This window comes from Artemia sp. Qi Xiang Cuo, chromosome 9 (assembly GCF_049724085.1).
Source record: "Artemia sp. Qi Xiang Cuo chromosome 9, ASM4972408v1, whole genome shotgun sequence".
NCBI classification, from domain to species: Eukaryota; Metazoa; Arthropoda; class Branchiopoda; order Anostraca; family Artemiidae; genus Artemia; species Artemia sp. Qi Xiang Cuo.
In genome coordinates this window covers 34,066,984-34,088,394 of record NC_142802.1, presented here as the reverse complement: position 1 = coordinate 34,088,394, position 21,411 = coordinate 34,066,984, and the positions used below count along the sequence as shown (strand labels likewise).

At 34.3% G+C, this 21,411-nt stretch overlaps 1 protein-coding gene across 2 annotated transcripts in view; it reads left to right on the top strand.

The window, feature by feature from the left end:
• The window catches only part of nAChRalpha2 (nicotinic acetylcholine receptor alpha2), a 193,641-nt gene that overhangs the window by 159,005 nt on the left and 13,225 nt on the right, over positions 1-21,411 (top strand). For both annotated transcript variants that reach the window (XM_089094485.1, XM_089094484.1), the window contains one exon: positions 9,206-9,487. In XM_089094485.1, coding sequence (XP_088950611.1) covers positions 9,206-9,487 — 282 coding nt within the window. The remainder of the gene's footprint in view (positions 1-9,205; positions 9,488-21,411) is intronic.

The window sequence follows — 21,411 nt, the reverse complement described above, 5'->3', positions numbered from 1 at the left end:
TCTCGGTTTGAGTAAAGCCCAATAAATTTTTCCCAAAACCTTGGGGGGGGGGGGGACCTCGCGGCCTGGGGGGGGGGGGGCTCGCGGCCCGGGGGGACCAAGCTGGCCGGATGCCAGCGGGGGACGTGCCGCCACTACCAAAGTTATCTTTTTTTTACTTAGAGCAGATTTTTGTGATTTTGTAAATATACATGTTGCATTCAAATTAAAAAAAAAATGATGTAAAAAAGTGATTAAATTCAAAGTGTATTTTTTTTTCATTAAATGTTGTATTTTTTTTATAAATAAAGTATATTTATTAAAGTGCTTTTTCTAATGCATTTTTTTTTAAATAAATGTTTTTTATTATAAATAAATTAAAAAAATCTTAAGTGTATTTTTCTTTGTTTTCTGTAAAGTGCTGTTTTTTATAATACAAGGAATATGATTCTTTATTGGACAGATCCTCTAACATAACCTCCAACCCCCCCCCCACTACCATAAAAAACCCTCCTGAAAACTTCTGTATACTTCCCAATAACCAATACTATATGTTAACATTGGGTAAAGTTCATAACTTTTAGCCCTCCCACCGGGGACTTAGGGGGATTAAGTTATCCTAAAAGACATAGTTATCATATTTTCGACCATGCTGAACAAAATGGCTATCTTAAAATTTTGATCGGGTGACTTTGGGAAAAAATGAGCGTGGGAGGGGGCCTAGTTGCCCTCCATTTTTTTGGGGAACTTAAAACGGGCACTAGAACTTTTAATTTCCGTTCCATTGAGCCCTCGCATGATAATCTAGGACCACGGGGTCGATACGATCACCCCTGGGAAAAAAACAACAAACAAATAAACACACATCCGTGATCTTTCTTCTGGCAAAAAATGCAAAACTCCACATTTATGTGGATAGGAGCTTGAAACCTCTACAGTAGGGTTCTCTGATACGCTGAATATGATGGTGTGATTTTCATTAAGGTTCTATAGCTTTTAGGGGATCTTTCCCTTTTTTTGAAAATCAGCCAAATTTTCTCAGGCGCGTAACTTTTGATGCGTAGCACTAAACTTGATGAAAGTTATACATTTGAAATCAGCATTGAAATCTGATTCTTTTGATGAATCAATTGGTATCAAAAACCCGTTTTCTAGAGTTTCGGTTACCATTGAGCCGGGTCGCTCCTTACTTACAGTTCGTTACCACGAACTGTTTGAAACCGTCTGCAAGCAAAATGCAGGTCTTCCCCGAGTGGGGTGGGGGATGACGTAATGAAAGATTTAAGGGAAATGGGAACTTTTTTGGGAGAGTGTAAGTAGGGAGATTTTGAATAGATTGGGGAAGAGGAGGAGCGTACGTAGCTGTGATGGCCACAGGAAGCTTGGTGCCGCAGCAAGTTGTGTTAGTAATAGTAGTAGTATTAGAAATATTTAGAATTGATTGGGCGGTATTGTCATAGCTTGTAGAGCCAGGATAAGAAATCCAAATAAACTGATCAACATAAACCGATTAAAATAAAATGATCACTAAATGCCAACACATATTTTCTTGAATATCTTAGAAAAACCCTACAGCTTCTCCCGTTTTGTGTCAAAGATAGAGATATTAAGATTTAATGAAACTTACATCATTAGAAAGTGCGAATTTTGTTTTTTTCGATTGAACGGAGCAGCTTTTTCTTTTTCAAGTTCTGGAAAGGGGATGTCCTGAAAACCATTTTTGAATTCCTGCTTGGAAAGCATTGAAAATCCACTCAAAGAAACTATTAAACTTGAGTAATTTGATAGCTTTGAGGGTTCTCTCTTTTGCCACGCGCATTGGTTGAAAACTGCACTGACACAGAATGCATATTATTTATGCTGAATGAACATTAAATAGACAACGATTTGCTTAACAGTTAGTAAGATCCTGTACGTTTTCTTTATTTTAAACTAGGCTCTCGTTGGCCTTTCGATCTGTTGACATAAAATACGCAAATGGGCCCTTTGTCTTTGAGACGATCAGCCAATGTTGAGAATCGTATAATGGTTTTAAGGTCTTAAAAGACCACCATCATTGTTTATAAAACAGTTCATGGTTAAGAAATGTAAGTAAGGAGTGACCCAGGCAAATAGTAACAAAAACCAAAAAAAATGAAAACAGTTAGAATACCAAAGGAAATCGCTTTTAAAATCCCAAATAAATAAATTAAATTAACTTAAATTTAACTCATCAACAACTACGAGCTTAAGAAGGTCTGCTCGATTTTAAAAAAAGGGGGGAAATATCCTCCAAAAGTTAGCCGATAATTATGTTAACCACACCATTAGGCTAACAATATTGAAGAACTATACTGAAAATGTTCCAATCTTCTGTCATAAAAAATTGTAAAAATTGCAAGATTGTACCACTGGAAAGTGGCGTTTTCTCCGATTTTGCGGCACCAAACTCCTATTTTCCCCAAAACGACCAAGTTGCTATAGGAATAGTGATGCATAATTGCAGATTCAAATGCCCAGCTTGTCTAATTCTCCACGTTCCATCAGATGAATATAAAAAAAGATATGGAGAAGGATAGGAGTGAATCTCTCATATCCCTTCATCTAGACTAAGCCTGAATAAAGGTGCTGTGGTATGATACCTTCTTGCTTATTGCAGAAAAGTAAAAAGAAATATTTCCGATATTTATTTCAAGACTTCATTTAGGTCTGCATGAACTGTTGTGAAGGAGAGTGGTGGGTCATTTTGTATGGGGGTGCCTCAGATATCTAATATATAATTTCTCTTTATTCTCGGGAATACTTTTGGTCTATATCTTTATTATCGGCTCTAGAAGGGGGGAGGGGGTAGAGTGGCTGTTCCATTGCGATATTCTAAATATATATGGCATAAATTATAACATGTTCCTGCTTACCGGGACAGTGTTGGAAAAAGTGTGGTGGGACATCATGAATAACTCCAGGAAATTCCTTGGGGAGGGGGTAAGGTATGTGTTAAAAGTAGTTTCGATTTCACCGATTTAATATTGTAATTGTTTCTCTTTTCCTTTTTTATACATTGTATTTAAACATCAGAGAACCCTTTTGTTGAGGTTACGATAGCCTCACCAACATAGAAGAGCAAAGTCACGCAGAACTTCCATCCAGACCATAGTATATAGATAATATAATATATCTGTTATTTATATACTGTTATCCAGACGAACAGACGAACTATTTGGTCCAATTTGGGTGATCCAGACGAACAATAACAACCATTTGGTCCACCCTAAGTTTCGTAGTAAAATTATTAGTAAAGACTTATTCACTAAAGCAAGTGTTTGTCGAAAATCTTGACTAAATTATATTGCTCAAAATTTTAAATACAGCCTAACATTTAAATTCTTAAATAGAAAAATTGAAAAAACGAGAGGCTACCAATTAATTTATATTTATTGATATATACTATTTATCAGCAAAATACTGGGAGTCTATGGAGCCGGTTCTGTATTTTTCAAACAGTTCGTGGTAGCGAACTGTAAGTAAGGAGCGACCAGGCTCAATAGTAACCGAAAATCTAAAAAAAATAATTTTGATACCAATATATAAATCAAAAGGATTGGCTTATTATGCTGATTTCAAATATGTAAATTTCATTAGGTTTAATCTAACCTATCAGAGGCTACAGGCCTGAGAAAATTTGCCTGATTTTTGAAAAAAGGGAAAAACCCCCTAAAAGTATTAGTTCTTAATGAAAATCACACCATGAGATTCAGCGTATCAGAAAACTCTACAATAATGGTTTCAATCTCCTGTCTGCAAAAATGTGGAATTTTGTATTTTTGTCAGAAGAAAGATCACGCATGCGTGTTTATTTTTATTTTACTATTTTTTTTCAGGGGTGATCGTAACGAACCAATGGTCCTAGAATATTGCAAAAGGGCTCATTTGAACTAAAATTAAAAGTTCTAGTACCCTTTTTAAGTGACCAAAAAGTTTGGAGGGCAACCTAGCCCCCTCTCCCCTTTTTTTCCTAAAGTCGTCCGATCAAAATTTGAGATAGCCATTTTGTTCATCATACTTGAAAGGCCCATTAACTGTGCCTTGTGAAATAACATGACCCCCCCCCCCACAGCCCCAGGGGAAAGGTCTTTAAGTAATAAAATTTGCCCATTTTTACACATAGTATTTGTTATTGTGAAGTATGTTTACATTTTCGGATAGAGGGGGGGCGAATTTTTTGCTGGGGGTTTTCCCACGGGGGAATTTCTATGGGGAGGGAAGTTTCCAGGGGGTGAACTTGTCAGGGGAAAGTATACACTGGGGGAAAATTCTTTTAAATGCCTTGCCTTCTCTTTTTCGTCTCAATTTTACGCGTGGAGTTGTTAAGGGTAATTCTCCGGGGTGTATTTTCGCCGGGATTGACCTGTCTAGAGGATATTTTCGTGGGGAGGGGGTTTTCTCCGTGGAGATGTGGCCTTGTGTCCTGGCATAGCTTAAAACGATCAGAAATTAAATTTAGAAAAAAACAAGTTTTTTCAACTGAAAGTAAGGAGCAGCAATAAAACTTAAAACGAACAGAAATTATTACGTGTATGAAGGGGGTGATCCCCTCCTCGACACCTCGCGCTTTACGCTTAAGTTTGAATTTTGCCCCAACTCTTAAAGAACGACTCCTGAAACACAAGGGTCGTTTAATTTGAAGAATTAAATAAAAAAAAACAAGTTTTTTTTTTAACTGAAAGTAAGGAACGACGTTGAAACTTAAAAAGAACAGAAATTATTCCGTATATGAAAGGGGCTGTCCCCTCCTCAACGCCTCGCTCTTTACGCTAAAGTTTTTTATTGTTTAAACAAAAATAGAGTTGTGAGAAAGTCAAACTTTAGAGCAAAGAGCAAGGCGTTGAGGAGGGGACAGCCCCTTTCATATACGGAATAATTTCTGGTCCTTTTAAGTTTTAATGTCGTTCCTTACTTTCAGTTAAAAAAAACTTGTTTTTTTTTTATTTAATTTTTGAACGTTTTTAAATTAATGCAGGTTTTGATTTTGGCTCACCGTACATGAATAATTACAACAAAATTTTCATATTAATTTTACTTTTATTTGGTTAAATGGCTTTCTTGAAAGTTGTTTAATTTTATTTACGAACGTTTTTATTAGTAATAAATATACGTAACTTACGAATTAACTTACGTCACGAACTTCTATAATCATATGTTTTTATACGTATGTTAGGCGGTTCGCCCTATAGTCAATAACTCACTCTTCAAGTTAAAGTTCGAATTTTGTTCCAATTGTTTAAACAGTATGTCTTAATCACAAATCCTGTTATTTAGAATAAATAGCTGTCATGAAAGTACTAAAAAATTTTTGGCTTAAAGAGCGAGGTATTGACTAGCGGGTGAACCCAACCATATACGTAATATTTTCTGTTCGTTTTAAGTTTTGATCTTGCTCCTCACTTTCAGTTGAAAAACTTGTTTTTTTTATTTAATTTCTGGTCTTTTTTTAAATAATGCTGGGAAATCGGGCGACCCCTTCATAGCAATTTCCCTTCCCCCCTGCAAACTTCCTTCATGTAAAGATCCTCCCACACAAGGGATCCTCCCACATTGAGGAGGGGGCAATCCCCTTCATAAATCTAATAATTTCTGTTGGTTTTAAGTTTTAATATCGCTCCTTACTTTCAGTTGAAAAAAACTTTTTTTTTAAAAATTTAATTCAATAAAGCACCTGTTTATTTGAAAGGCTTCCTTGTTTCTTCTTGATTATTTGAACTGTTGTTGTTTTAAACATCTCGGTTATTTGAACTTTTCCTCTGGTCCTTGAGTTTCAAATTATCGAGAGTCACCTGTATTAACTAGTATTAGTAATTCAAAATTAAATAACTAGATGACATTTGTATTTTTGGAACATTAAACCTAAGCAGCATTAAACAGTCCAGGGTAATAAACGTTCAGTAAGCAATATGACAATAAAATGGCTGTGACAATTAAAAGAGCGACATACACCATTTTGGTAACGTTTCAGGAGAGCCAAAAAATGGTAAAAAGTTTGTCCATGGCGTATGTCTCTTTTTTACCTTCAAAGTTTGTCCACGTTCAAAAGTGGCATTCGTCTCTTTTATATTTTCTTTAACGACGACACATACTTAACTTATTTTCGACTAAAACAGCATGTGTCGCCCTTATAATTATCACGCCCGTCGGCTATGAGTTAGGTTAAAAATCGCATATCTCTTTTTTTATCTTTGTCACGGTACGAGACAAGACGATTTCGACAGCACCATTCAATTGTTTGTGCCAAGTTTACCTACGACACATATATAATTCATTTTTTAAATGATAAATAAAAAAAACAAGTTTTTTAAACTGAAAGTAAGGAACGACGTTAAAACTTAAAACGAACAGAAATTATTCCGTATATGAAGGGGGCTGTCTCCTCCTCAACGCCTCGCTCTTTACGCTAATGTTTTTTTATTGTTTAAAAAAATAGAGTTGTGAGAAAGTCAAACTTCAGCGTAAAGAGCGAGGCGTTGAGGAGGGAACAGCCCCTTTCATATACGGAATAATTTCTGTTCGTTTTAAGTTTTAACGTCGTTCCTTACTTTCAGTTTAAAAAACTTGTTTTTTTTATTTAATTTTTGAACGTTTTTGAATTAATGCAGGTTTTGATTTTGGCTCACCGTACATGAATAATTAAAACACAATTTACATATTATATTTGGTTAAATGGCTTTCTCGAAACTTGTTTAATTTTATTTACGAACGTTTTTATTAGTAATAAATATACGTAACCTAGAATTAACTTACGTAACGAACTTCTATATTCATAAATTTTTAACACGTATATTAGGGGGTTCGCCCCCTAGTCAATACTCTGCTCTTTAAACTATAGTTCGAATTTTTTTTCCAGTTCTTTAAAAATAACCTCTTAATCACAATCAGTTGATCAGTTGAAAAACTTGTTTTTTTTATTTAATTCCTGATCTTTTTCTTTAATAATGCTGGGAAATCAGGCGCCCCCTTCATAGCAATGTCCCTTCCCCCATGAACACTTCCTTCATGGAAAGATCCTTCCATATAGCCCCCGGCCCTCTCCGTCCCCCCCTACCAGAAAAAAATCTCCTCTGAAAAAGTCTGTATACTTCCCAATAACCAATACTATATGTTAACATTGAGTAAAGTTCATAGCTTTCAGCCCTCCCCCTGGGGACTTTGGAAGATCAAGTCATCCTAAAAGACATTTTTATCATATTTTCGACCATGCTGAACAAAATGGCTATCTCAAAATTTGGATTGGGTGACTTTGGGAAAAAATTAACGTGGGAGGGGGCCTAGTTGCCCTATATTTTTTTCGGTTACTTAAAAAGGCCACTAGAACTTTTAATTTCCGTTCCAATGAGCCCTCCCACAATATTTTGGACCACTGGGTCGATACGATCACCCCTGGGAAAAAAAAAACAAAAAAACACACAAACAAACAAACAAACAAACAAATAAACACGCATCCGCGATCTTTCTTCTGGCAAAAAATGCAAAATTCCACATTTTTATAGATAGGAGCTTGAAACCTCTACAGTAGGGTTCTCTGATACGCTGAATATGATGGTGTGATTTTCATTAAGGTTCTATAACTTTTAGGGGGTCTTTCCCCTTTTTTCGAAAATCAGCCAAATTTTCTCAGGCACGTAACTTTTGATGGGCAAGATTAAACTTAATGAAACTTATATATTTGAAATCAGAATTAAAATCTGATTCTTTTGATGTATCTATTGGTATCAAAATCCCGTTTTTTAGAGTTTCGGTTACCATTGAGCCGGGTCGCTCCTTACTTACAGTTCGTTACCACGAACTGTTTGATAAGCCGAACAGAGACCAAAACTATAAAACGTGGAAGTTTGATAACAAGATAACCATTAAAGGAATGTTGTTTTTGTGTAGATTTTAAATTTATGGAATACATTTATTTCAAGTTTGCTTATTAAGAATTATTAGCACATGAAAATTCTCAAAATTTTTGAAAAAGTAAAGTCACCACCAGAACGGGATGCCGTCCTGGTGAGAGTTGCATCATAAAATTCAAGACCTCTAAGAATCCAGAAATAGAGGTTTTAAGCGTTTATCTACAAACAAATGTGAAATTTTCCATTTTTCCAGAGAACGATAGTCAAGGATGCTTGTTCAATTTCATTGTAGGAGCAACCTGTGTCTAGTCCAGTTTCTTTTATATATGCCACTGATAGCATTGTGTATAGAGTAAATAGTAAGATAATAACCTCTGCAGCTCTTATGGAAATTCTTAACCTCATTTTGGATTATTAAATCGGATTAGATTTTGGAAAGCCACGAATAAATCTTCCCTGGGACTAAAATGGGATATTCGCTTGTCTGTGAGACAGAGCTTACAGTATGTGTGCTGAACTTCAGTTTAACTATCCATACCCTAGATGTCTGAATTCTGCCTGAGTTTGGTTTCTTTGATCAATGTTTCTGCTTTGAAATTAGAAACTTCATCATTTAGTTTCGATTTAAGGTTAGAATCAAATCTAAAATTACTTTAAATTGGTGGAGGCTCCCCGCCTCCTCTGCCAATATATTTTCTTATGACAAAATAGATAAAATGCCTTGTCTTTTTATATCTGTCTTATCTTAAAAAAAAGTTTTAAAAGTGGTAAATAGTCTGCTTTTTCTGATCTCTAGGCTTTTCCTAAAGATCAGAAAAACCTCATTAATTCCCTCTTAATTCCCTCAGAAACCTCATTAATTCCCTCTTTTACCTTCGTATAAATCCTTACCACTAGAGGTGGTGAATACCCAGTCACCTCTAGGAGGTAAAAATCTAGATTTTTCAGTATGTTTCCAAATAAGCCCTGGGAGGCACGAAAACACAAAAGAGGGTTTAAAGATCCAAATTGTGTCTTATATGTAAAGAAGGGTAGATATACAAGTTTGTGATCTAATAAGCCCTTTCTCATTTTCATTTAGCCTTTTCCTTATGTGATTAGGCTAGGGAAACAGAAAAGAACAAATTATATGTGGGAGAAATGTCTTCAGCGCTGTTCTATAGACTTTGACTTTGAGCAGAGCTATGCAAAAAAAAGGAGAAATTCTAGATAACATCACTCACTGTAATACAAAATCGACGAATATACGCTATTCAATCAAGGTTTTATGGACTTATTTCATAATGGTTTAGCGTTTTGTACTAAGGTATATTCTGATGATTGTTATTCAATTATTTGACTGCATCGTTTTTCTATTCTAGCTTATTAAGAAGAGGCGGTTCAGAGGATATCGAAATAGTCACAGGTGGAACAGAAGACTGATGTATGGATCACAGCTCTTGCTTGAAGTGATGCATCTAAATACACTTCCACCTCCTCCGTCTCCACCTCCTCCGCCACCACCACCACCACCTTTTGCTGCAATTGATAGTGCGGCAAATCTTTTGCCTGTTGTTCGAAAATACCCTTATGTTTTGGAGAAGGCGATTAAAAATGTATCTTTCATTCAGAATCACCTGAAACGGCTAGATGAATTTAATGCGGTAACATTTTTAATTCATCTTTTTTTTTACTACTTTCCAACGATTGGAAGAACTAGTGTGCGTTTTTTGTCGTGTACCCTAAGGATTTATATCATTTCAATATTAGTGAGATCAATACTTTTTATTACTATTGTAATATTGATTTGTACTTTTTTGTAACCAAAGTTTCCTTACAGTTTAATTTTAATAAGGAATAAGCAAGTATTCAAGGTAGGCTACTTGTATGAAATTCCCCCTACCTTATATTCTTCATATATGTTTTTCTGACGCTAAATCCTAATGAAATATACCAAAGTAAGATTAAAATATAATAGGCTACTTTAAAAACATATTTGGCTATATATTTGCACATTAGGAGGGGGAGGGTAAAACACAGCGGGTCTGTCTTTCTGATGCTCAATCCAAATGAAATATAAAAAAAAATATGATGAAAATATAATACTTTATTAACCAAATTATGAAAACCACAGAGATATCCCTCCCCCCTCTAATGTGCAAATATATAGCTCAAATATGTTTGTAAAAAAAAATCGACAAAAAACCGGTTTTACATAGGTTCTACTTAGATAAGGAATAGGGGTATCAAACAGTTCGTGGTAACGAACTGTAAGTAAGGAGCGACCCGGCTCAATGGTAACCGAAACTCTAAAAAACGGGATTTTGATACCAATAGATACATCAAAAGAATCAGATTATAATTCTGATTTCAAAAATATAAGTTTTATCAAGTTTAATCTTACCCATCAAAAGTTACGCGCCTGAGAAAATTTAGCTGATTTTCGAAAAAAGGGGGAAAGACCCCCTAAAAGTTATAGAACCTTAATGAAAATGACACCATCATATTCAGCGTATCAGAGAACCCTACTGTTGAGGTTTCAAGCTCCTATCTACAAAAATGTGGAATTTTGCATTTTTTGCCAGAAGAAAGATCACGAATGCGAGTTAATTTGTTTTATCGTATTAATTTGAATATCGTAGGAGGGCTCATTGGAAATTAAAAGTTCTAGTGCCCTTTTAAGTGACCAAAAATATGGAGGGCAACTAGGCCCCCTCCCACGCTCATTTTTTTCTCAAATTCACCCAATTAAAATTTTGAGATAGCCATTTTGTTCAGCACAGTCGAGAATTTAATAAAAATGTCTTTTAAGATGACTTAATCCCCCACAGTTCCCAGGGGAAGGGCTGAAAGTTATGAACTTTGCCCATTGCTTACATATTGTTTTGGTTATTGGGAAGTATAAAGACATTTTCAGGAAGGAATTTTTTTCTGGTGGGGGGGGGGCTGGAGGAGGGGGTTACTCGGGAGAATCTTTCCGTGGAGGATGTTTCTTTGGGGTAAGCATCATTTCTATGAAGGGGGCGCCGGATTTCCAAGCATTATTTAAAAAACGATCAGAAATTAAATATAAAAAAAACAAGTTTTCCAACTGAAAGTAAGAAGCAACATTAGAACTTAAAACGAACAGAAAATATTACGTATATGAGAGGGTTCTCCCCCAAGTCAATACCTCGCTCTTTACGCTACTGTTTTTTTAGTGCTTTCAAAAGAGCTATCTATTCTAATTAAACGGCCTTTGTGATTCAGGGGTTTGTGAATTAAAAAATAATTTAACTTTTAACGTAAATAACTTTTAACGGGTATTGACTAAGGGGAGATCCCCCTCATATACGTAATAACGTATACGTAATAAAAAAAAACAATAAAAAAAACAAGCGATACGGCTCAATAGTAATCGAAACTTTTAAAAACGGAATTTTGATGTCAATAAATGTATCAAAAGAATGGGCTTATAATGCTGATTCTAAATATATAAATTTTATTCAGTTTAGTACTACTCATTAAAGGCTACGAACCTGATAAAATTTACCTGATTTTGTAAAGAGGGGGGAAACCTCCTCTACAAGTGAAAGAATTTTAATGAAAATCACACCGTCAGATACAGAGTATCAAAAAACCATATTACATAGGTTTCAAGCTCATATCTGCAAAAATCTGCAACTATGTATTTTTTGCGAGAAGATAAATATGCGAATATAGAAGTTCGTTACGTAAGTTAATTTGTAAATTATTTCAGAACCAAATTTAGAGACAGCCATTTAGCAAAAGAAAAGTAAAATTTTTATGCTTATTTTGTTTACTTATTCAATGACTGTTAACAAAAATAAAAGCTGCATTAACTAAAAAATGATCAGAAATTATATACAAAAAACAAGTTTTTTAAACTGAAAGTAAGGAGCGACATTAAAACTTAAAACGAACAGAAATTATTCCGTATATGAAAGGGGCTGTCCCATCCTCAACGCCTCGCTCTTTGCGCTAAAGTTTTTTATTTTTTTAAAAAATAAAGTTGTGAGACAGAGTCAAACTCTGTTTGACTACGGGATAATTTCTGTTCGTTTTAAGTTTTAATGTCGCTCCTTACTTTCAGTTTAAAAAACTTGTTTTTTTTATTTAATTTCATACAATTACCATATTGAAAATAAAAACAGTATCTGTTGTGTTCATTAAAAAATCCCTAAACATTGTGTTGGCTGCTTATATATTTCTTGGTATTCAGCTAGAGGAAAAGGGTTTTCGGATTTATTTAGTTGAGACAGAGTAGGAGTTAAACAGGGTAACACCTTGTCACAGAGGCTATTTTGTTTATATATTATTGTTGAGTTTTTCGTGGAAAAGTGGGCACCAACAGTGAGTTTAGGAAATTTAGCTTTGTCTCTGTTGTTATTTGGGGAGGATGTGGCGCTGATAGCTAGAAGCGCCGAAGATTTGCAAATATTGTTGGACATATTAGATGTTTGTTTGGGGAAAAAAAATGAGATTAAATATCCAAAAGACTGAAACTGTAGTTTTTGGGACAAATAAAAATAATGATAATTTTTATTTAAAGGTATTGAGTTGAAAAAAAGTAGAACTTCTAAATATTTAGGGTTTGTATTAAACAATAAAGGAAATTGGAAGGATCATGTGAAAGAAATGGTGGGTAGAGGTAAAGTGGTTTCTTCAATAGTTTTAAGGAATTCAGTTTTAAATGAAATTAAAAATATTAAAATGCATAAGTATTAGTAGTAATCTATATTGCTATTCAGAAGGCACAAGGCCTGGAGCAAGAATGTTTGTGCAGTTTCAACGGTACATGCCTTACCACGGGTAGGTATCTAGTGCTGCAGAAGGGACATGCTTTACCAGACAGGTTTCTGTGTTAACACCCATAACTAAAGACCTTGGTATAACGTGTTCAAAGGTTTATTGAACTTTCTGTAAAAAAATTATTGGCTTCAGCCGTAGGGTAAGATAATCATGTTTTTTAAGGTTTAATGATTGCATACGGTATTAGATACCAAAAGTTGTATCATTTGCGTAAAACTAACTCAATTTGCGAAAAAAGGTATTCCATTGGCATAACTCGCTCTGAATGGTGTAAATTGGAGATTGAATGATAGGCGTGAAACAGAGCTCGAGATTTATTTTAATTGGATTGTATGAAAACTTAACATAAATTTGGAATAGCATCAATGGTATAAATCTTTGGAAACCATTACTGTCAGCCTAGCTCGTTAATAGCTAGGCTTTTGGCTATTAGCATTCAACGGAAGGTATAATGATAGAATATGGTATTAGACATCAAAAATTTGTATCGTTTGCGTAAAAATAACTCAATCTGTGAAAAAGATATTCCATGGGCATAACTCTGCACTGAATGATCTTAATTGGTGATTGAATAATAGGGGTGAAACAGAGCTCAATAGCATTTTTCATTGGATTGTATGAAGGTGATAAGAAAGGTTAAACAGCTTACCAGTTAAGGTAAGCCCGAAAGGAGGGCTAACTCTTTCGCAATTTAATATAAATTTGGAATAACATCATTGGTGTCAATCTACGGAAACGATTATTTTAATCGGATTGTATGAAAGTAGTAAAAAGGGTTAAACTGCTTACCATTTCAGGTAAGTCATAAGGGGATGGTAACTCTTAGACAATTTATTATAAATTAGGAATAACATCGTTGGCATCAATCTATGGAAATGGTTATAGAAGACAAGGTGATGATGGGACTTGACTTAGCTTTACTTCTTGGCTTTGTTCTGTATAATACATAAATACCAGTTGAGCAGTGTTACCAATATAAAATATGGTTTAGCATTGGGGCATGCTAAAAAGTTGAAACTAATAGAGTCATAGGCCCCTCGATGACCTTATGCCTTGACATAGCTTTACTTCTCGGGTGTGTTCTGTATTATACAAAAGTAGCATTTGATTAGTGTTGTCAATATAAAATATGCTCTAGCATTGTAGTATACTATAAAGTTAATACTAATAGAGATGTAGATGCTAAGAAAATAATTTTAATAAAGAAATTCAGTGTTATCCTTAGAAATCCTTAGAAATCAACTATGGAGATGATTATAGGTTTGAACCATCAAGGACCGCAACCATCAATGACCCTAACCACCAAGAACCTCAACCTTAAAGGGTCTCCTATAACCAACCTCCAAGGGGCCCCCACCCCCCAACTATTTGGGCCCCTCCCCCGATTTTTAATGTTTTTTTTATTTTTTTAACTTTTTTTATATTTTTTTAACATGGATTTTTTTAAATTTTTTTTAAATTTCTTAGAATGACATAAAATATACTTAAAACATACAAATATAACATTTAATATTTTCCAAATTCAAAATGAGAATGATATAGAAATGTTAGTCGTGACTTTTACTATTAGAAAAATAATAATTATAGCAGCATTTTTTTTCATGGACTGAATTTTTTGGACTTGACAATGCATGACATGCATTGCCTTGACAGTGAGGAATTAAGTTTCTTTGGAGTACCAAAAAAAATCAACTCTTATTATGGTGGATATGCGAGATTGAGATTTCCGGATATGATTGCACTCAAAGAGAATGCCAACATAAAAATAATAGTTGATGAAGAGTAGCATCTTCTTGCTAGCGCTTGTGGTAACATGTTACCCAGCGTTAAACCTTATCGTCATCTTTCGAGTTTTAACATTCAACGCAAGGTAAAAAGAAGACAGGCGTACTTTTCTACTAATAGCATAAACCATTTCTTGTCTACGGGCCAGAACTGTTAACTGTGTAAAAATAATGTGGTAATAGACAGGGAAATTGCCGGAAAAATAAAAAGGGCATTGGTAGAAAATATCACTAAGGAATATAAAGATGAATGGATGAAAAACAAAATGAAAGCAAACGTTACTATCACTGATCAAACAGTCAATGAACCAAATAATAGCAAAAATGAAATGCATATTGAACATGTGGATGACCCCACAGTAAAAATGTGTTCACATGATAGTGCTATTGTAGCATTGAATGCTTACAAGAAGAAGTATTTGAACTATGAAACAAGTACAACTGGTAGCACTATCGGAAACGTATGGGTGCGATGTCATGACATTTAGAGTTTAGATTTCTTTGGAGTACCCAAGAATTTCCATTATACAAATGCTGGATATGCGAAAGTATCATTTCCAGAGATGATTGCACTCAAAGAGAATGCCAACATAAAAATAATAGTTGGTGAAACGGGTATCTTCGTGCTAATGGTTATGGTAACCTGCTACCTATTGATAGATCCTATCTTCATATTTTAGGTATTAGCATTCGAATGAAAGCAAACGGGAAAAGAAAGGCCTACTCTTCTACTAATATCATAAACCATATATTGTCTACGGGCCAGACCTGTTACCTGTGCAAAATTAATGTTGTAACAGACAGCGAAATTGCCGAAAGAATAAAAAGGGCATTGGTAGAAAATATCACTAAGGAATATAAAGATGAATTGATGAAAAACAAAGTGCCAGAAATCGTTACTATCATCAATGATCAGACAGTCAATTCAAATTCAAATTCAAATTAATTTATTTAGCATAAAAATACAAACAAATTTACAGCAACCATCTACAAAAACCCGAAGGTTTGTTTACGATGGCTGCAAATCCATTATTATAAAGCTCTACATCCAAAAAAAACTATCTCTTTACGGAGAAAAATCAGCACTTGAACTAAATCGACATAAAGAACATCTCCTACTCTAAAAGGTTTACACTCTAGAAATCACAAGCGAGAAGTATCGCATATCATCCTTAAAACATCCACTCAAAAAAAAGCAACAACAAAGGTAAAGAAAAAAAAATGAGCTACTTCTAACTAAATCAACTATGACAAAATTAATAAGTATCAGCCAGGCTATAGAGCCGACTTCGTGCGCTTTGGCTGGGTAATTTCACGAAAACACGACCATTATCTGTCCAAACTGTTTTCATACCAAACATTAATCAAATTCAAATTTCTAATCATTCAAATTATAACCCAAAAGGTAACGCTTCAATCTACTCTTGAGCTGGCTTACATTATCAGCTTGTCTAATAGCATCCGGGAGGGAATTCCACACCCCCGGTCCCGCAAAACGAGGCAGAAACGCAGCACGTTGAGTATTCCGGAGCTCCGATGCAAGGCCATTCGCATTTCTAGTCTCATAACAGTGATAAGATGAGTTAGCTTTAGAAATTTCCCAAAATACCTCCGGTGAACACCTAACTGGTAATCCCGTCAACAAATATTTAAAATTTTCAAACTTGTAAAGGAATTCAACGTGCTATTTTCAAACTGAATATAATTACCTAAAATGCAAACTATTTTATTCTGCAAAATTTGGACCTTTCTAAAACTTGAAATAAAACTACTGGTCCATAGCATGCAACCATACGATAAATAAGGGCTAACAATAGAATGATAAAGTAAAAGTAAAACATTTGACGGTATTTGATTTTTCAGTCTTCTTATCACACCCAACCCTCTTGAAATCTTAACTGCCACAAGATCACAATGTGATTTCCAACTTAAATTAAAATTAAGACTAAAGCCTAAGTATTTAACATTATTTACATGCTGTAAAAATTCACCATTAAAAACAATTTTATTATCTAAAACAAATGAAACTCCATTTCTACAAAATGTAACGAAATTCGTTTTTGAAATATTCACTACCAAATAATTAGAATTTGTAAAACTTATCAATTCAGCGAGGGCCTTATTTGTCTTCTCAATTAACTGGTTTGGTTTTTCCTTAATCCGAACTGGGTATCACTAAGAAGACCGTAAGTAGTCAGATGGTTATAAAGTCGTCGATGCATCACTTTTTCATACAGCTTAGCAAATAGGGGCAATATTGAAATCGGCCTCCAATTAGATGGATCAGTGTTTGAACCCCCTTTTTGAAGCGGAATAAATTTAGCCTCTTTCAGCCGAGTAGGAAGTTTTCCTTTCTTCAAAGAAAGGTTAATCAAATAAACAATACAAGGCAACAAATATACCATAACATGCTTGAACGTTTACAGATTAATTCCATCATTCCCTGAAGAATTTGATTTTACCAATCCTATTATCTGGTTTAATTTTTCAATGTTCGTTTCATCTGCAGCCAATTCCAATCCAACTCCCCTTTCATCACTAAATGTCTCATTAAGTTCATTATTTTCATCGTATGGATTCTCACTTATTGATTCACCAATCTTAGAAAAAAATTCACCAAAAAAATTATCCACCTCATCATTTCCATCAACAAATTTACCATCAAAGATCAGACTAGCAGGAATCTCGGTCTCTTTCTTCTTATTTACGATTTCATTTATAATATTCCAAGTCGCTTTTGTATTGCCGTTGTTTTTCTTAAATTTATATCCATAATATTTTCAGATTCATGAAAGCCTTAGCCAATTTAATTGATTACGGATTTGTTTAAATTACGTTATATCTTGACATGGTTACTATTTAAGTAACTCAAATACAATGTATATCTCCTTCTAATTAAGTCAAGTAGCTCCATAGTTACCCAAGGTTTCCGGGGATCCTTTTTCCTCACCTTTATGCTCTTTACTGGGCAAGTTCTCTCAAATATTGGCTGAAATATGTCCATGAACTTATCGAATGCCGCAGAAGCACTTTCAGATTCTTCATAAACTGGTTTCCATGACCAGATACTTAGTTCATCTCTAAACTGCAGTAGGTTCTCTTTTTTTAGTTGCCTTCTTTTAACCTTTGTCCTGTTCTGCTTTCTCGCATATTGATATGAAGTCACTGCTACTATAGGAAAGTGATCGGAAGCCTCATTTACTATAACGTCAGCATAACAGCTATGTAATACCCGGGGACGCACGAAAATATTGTCAATAAGTGTAGCTGACTGTCCTGTAACACGAGTCTGAATCCCAACTAATGTATAAAAATCATAACTGGAGAAAAGGTTTAAAAAATCCAAATTATCATTATATAAACTTAAAAGATCAAAATTAAAATCCCCCATGCAAATGCACTCCAGATTACTCAATTCTACTGCATCCATACTAAAACCCTTTTCAAACTCCTGCCAAACTGTACTCGGCGGTTTATAAACCTCAGTAATCAATATATCTTTTCCACCAGCTTCCAGCTCAAGAGTAAGAGATCCCACCTTACCTTCTATCCAAACTGATAGGTCTTCCCTTATTTTAGCAACAAAATGATCCTTAACCAAAAATGCCAAACCCCCACGTCCCATTCTCTCTCTATTCCTTACAATAAGCCTGTATCCTGAAAAATTATATAACGACAGAACATGCACAGAAGTTAAAAAAGTTTCACAAAGACCAATTACATCAAATTTACTATTCACATTTTAAATTAACTGGAGAATTTCATAATACGTTGAAGTTATATGGCAATTCCAATGACACAGGCAAGACGATCTTGCATTCACCTCTGTTCCTGAAGAAATCACATCCACATAACAACTATCTCTTTGCGGGGAAAAATAAGCATTTTTACTTTCCGGAAGTAAATCATCATAAAGAACATCTCCCACTCTAAAAGGATTACTCTCTAGAAAACGCAAGTGAGAAATCCACTAAAAAAAAAAATTAGCAACAAAAGAAACGAAAAGCAACAAAAACAGAGGTAAAAAAAAGAAAAAAAGGAAGACATTTCTAAATAAATCAACTATGAAAAATTCAGTAAGTATCAGCTAGGCTATAGAGCCGACGCGGTGCGCTTTGGCTGGATAATTTCGCGATAATACGACCTTTGTCTGTCCAAACATTTTTCACACCGAATTTGTCCCGTGCACTATTTAATATTGTCTTTATACGTTTCGTAAGACATTCATTAACATAAATTCCGGATCCAGCTAATTTTGATTTAGTTTTAAACACTTTGTACACAAGTTCTTTTGATACCAACTTCACTAAAACTTGGGCCACAGGATCTAGATTTCTGCGGGCTAAATTTCGAGAATCTTCCGTAGAGTTGAGTCAGAAACGCTGAATCGATAAAATTTTCCCTAGTAATAGTCGAAACTCCCATAGTTGACTTAACAAGGTTTAGGACAGTCATATCAAAATCTGAGCCAGGTGTCTGTCTTATTCCTGAGAATATGAGACAGTCTTGCATAGCTTCCTGTTCAAAATCATAATGGTTTTTCACCATTGTAAAAATACAATTTTCTAGGGCTTCAATTTGACTCTTTAGTCCTTTAAGTAAGTTTTCAATGCGCTCCAACCTCAGAATAAAATCTAGCACTATAGCATCATAAATTTCTCCAGTGATGATTTGGCCATTTACCTTTACAGCACCAGAAGGCCCAGTTCCAATGTTTTGCGCTATTTTTTCTGCAACACGTTTTTCTATACCTGCCACTAGCTTAGTCTTAGTTATCGTAACTTCTTTCTGGGTCGTAGCTAACTGTTGAAAAAGTCCAGAAATAGACGAACTAGAAGAATTTTCAGACGTCCCTGTTCTTGCAAACTTTTTGTATATATTGGGGAAAGTTGCTACTTCTGTGAATGCTTGTCCTACCTTTTTAGTTTTTGATCTCTTTGCTTCATTAATGTTCTCTGCATAAGAAACTACGCAATATTCACTAACTGTCTGCTTATCATGAGTACCGTAGCAGAATACTAGATAACTCGGTCCATTTCTAGTGGAATTTCTTCCAAGTATTCTACCTGGCCAAAGGAGGTATTTAGAAAACTTTGCTAAGGCAAGATCTCCCATAGTAAACATCTCTTGTTTAGACAATCAGTCTATCAAGAAGCACATCGGTAAAAAAAGAGATATATCGGTCTTAATTGTGAACTTTTATGATTGCTAAAGGTCACTGAATTAATTAAGTTCTTGAAATAATAAGTCCAAAAACAGGTGTTTAAACTCTGAAGACTGGCAATGAAAACTTACTGTCCGGAGGGAATTTGAAATAGCCAGCAAAACGATAATCCGCTTATAAAAATAAATCCAAAATGAAAGTCCACTGAGAAATTTCACAGCTTGAGCAGGGTTATACCCGAAAAATTTTTGGTGTTAACACCACAAAGTCTGAATCAATACTGCTGCAACTTAGCTGAAAAACTGTTTGAGAAGAAGAATACTTTCTACTAATTGCATTTTTAGGTGTTGATTCTGGCCTTGTTCTATTCACTCCATAATTATAGCCTCTTCGTAGATCAATTTCACTTCTTGACGAGTCCTCATTTCTAGGAAATACTTTAACTCCCCCTCTCACTGGCTTATTACATTATTAAAGAAAACATTAAACGGAAAGTAGGTTTGATCAAACGTTTAGAATGTCTTTTAAAACATCGGAGATGAAAGAAAAGAAATTTGCATACATCATATGTCGGATAGATGGGTTAACATTTGAGAAAATCTAAGTATAAGAATGAAAAATTCTTTATCAACACCTTTTGTCGGATAGGTCAGGATGAAATTGATAAAATCTAAGTATTAGAGCGAATAGATTCCTTATAAACATCCTTTGCCGGATATGTCGGTTAACATTATCAAAACCTAAGCGTCAGAGTGATGAATTTCTCTATCATCACCTATTGTCAGATATGTAGGTTAAAATTATCAAAACCTAAGTGTCAGAGTGATGAAGTTCTATATCAACATCTATTGTCAGATACATGGGATAACATTGATAAAATCTAACTATCAGAGTGAATAATTTTTTTTATCAACATCTTTGTCAGATACATTGGGTAAAATTGACTAAATCTAAATATCAGGGTGAATAAACTCTTTATCAATGTCTTTTGACAGATACTTTTGATAACACTCACAAAATTTAACTATCAAAGTGAACAAACTCTTTAATAACGTTTTTTGTTTGATATGCCGGATAACATTGACAAAATCTATGTATTAGAATGCACAAATTCTTTATCAATGTCTTTTGACAGGTACGTTTGATAACAGTACCCAGATCTAAGTATCATAGTGAATAAATTCTTTATCAACTTCTTTCGTCGGACAAATCAGATAACATTCACGAAATCTAAGTATCACAGTAAATAAATTCTTTATCAACTTCTTTCGTCGGACAAATCAGATAACATAACGAAATCTAAGTATCATAGTGAATAAATTCTTTATCATCGTAATTTGTCAGATACGTCTAATAAAATTGAGAAAATCTAAGCATCACAGTGAATAAATTCTTCACAATGTCTTTTGACAGAAACTTTCGATAACACTGATAAAATTTAAGTATCAGAGTGAACAATTTCTTTATTAACATTCTTTATAGATATCATTTGTCGGATACGTCGGATAAAATTGACAAAATCTATGCATTAATATGAATAAATTCTTTATCAGCATGTTTTGTAGGATACATCAGATAACATTGACGAAATCAAAGTAATCAGAGTGAATAAACTCTTTATTATCGTCCTTTGTCAGATATGCCTGATAAAGTTGAGAAAATCTAAGTATCAGAGTGAATAAATTCTTTATCAATGTCTTTTGACAGATACGTTTGATAACATTCACAAAATCTAATTATCAAAGTGAACAAACTCTTTAATAACGTTTTTTGTTTGATATGTCGGATAACATTGACAAAATCTATGTATTCGAATTAATAAATTCCT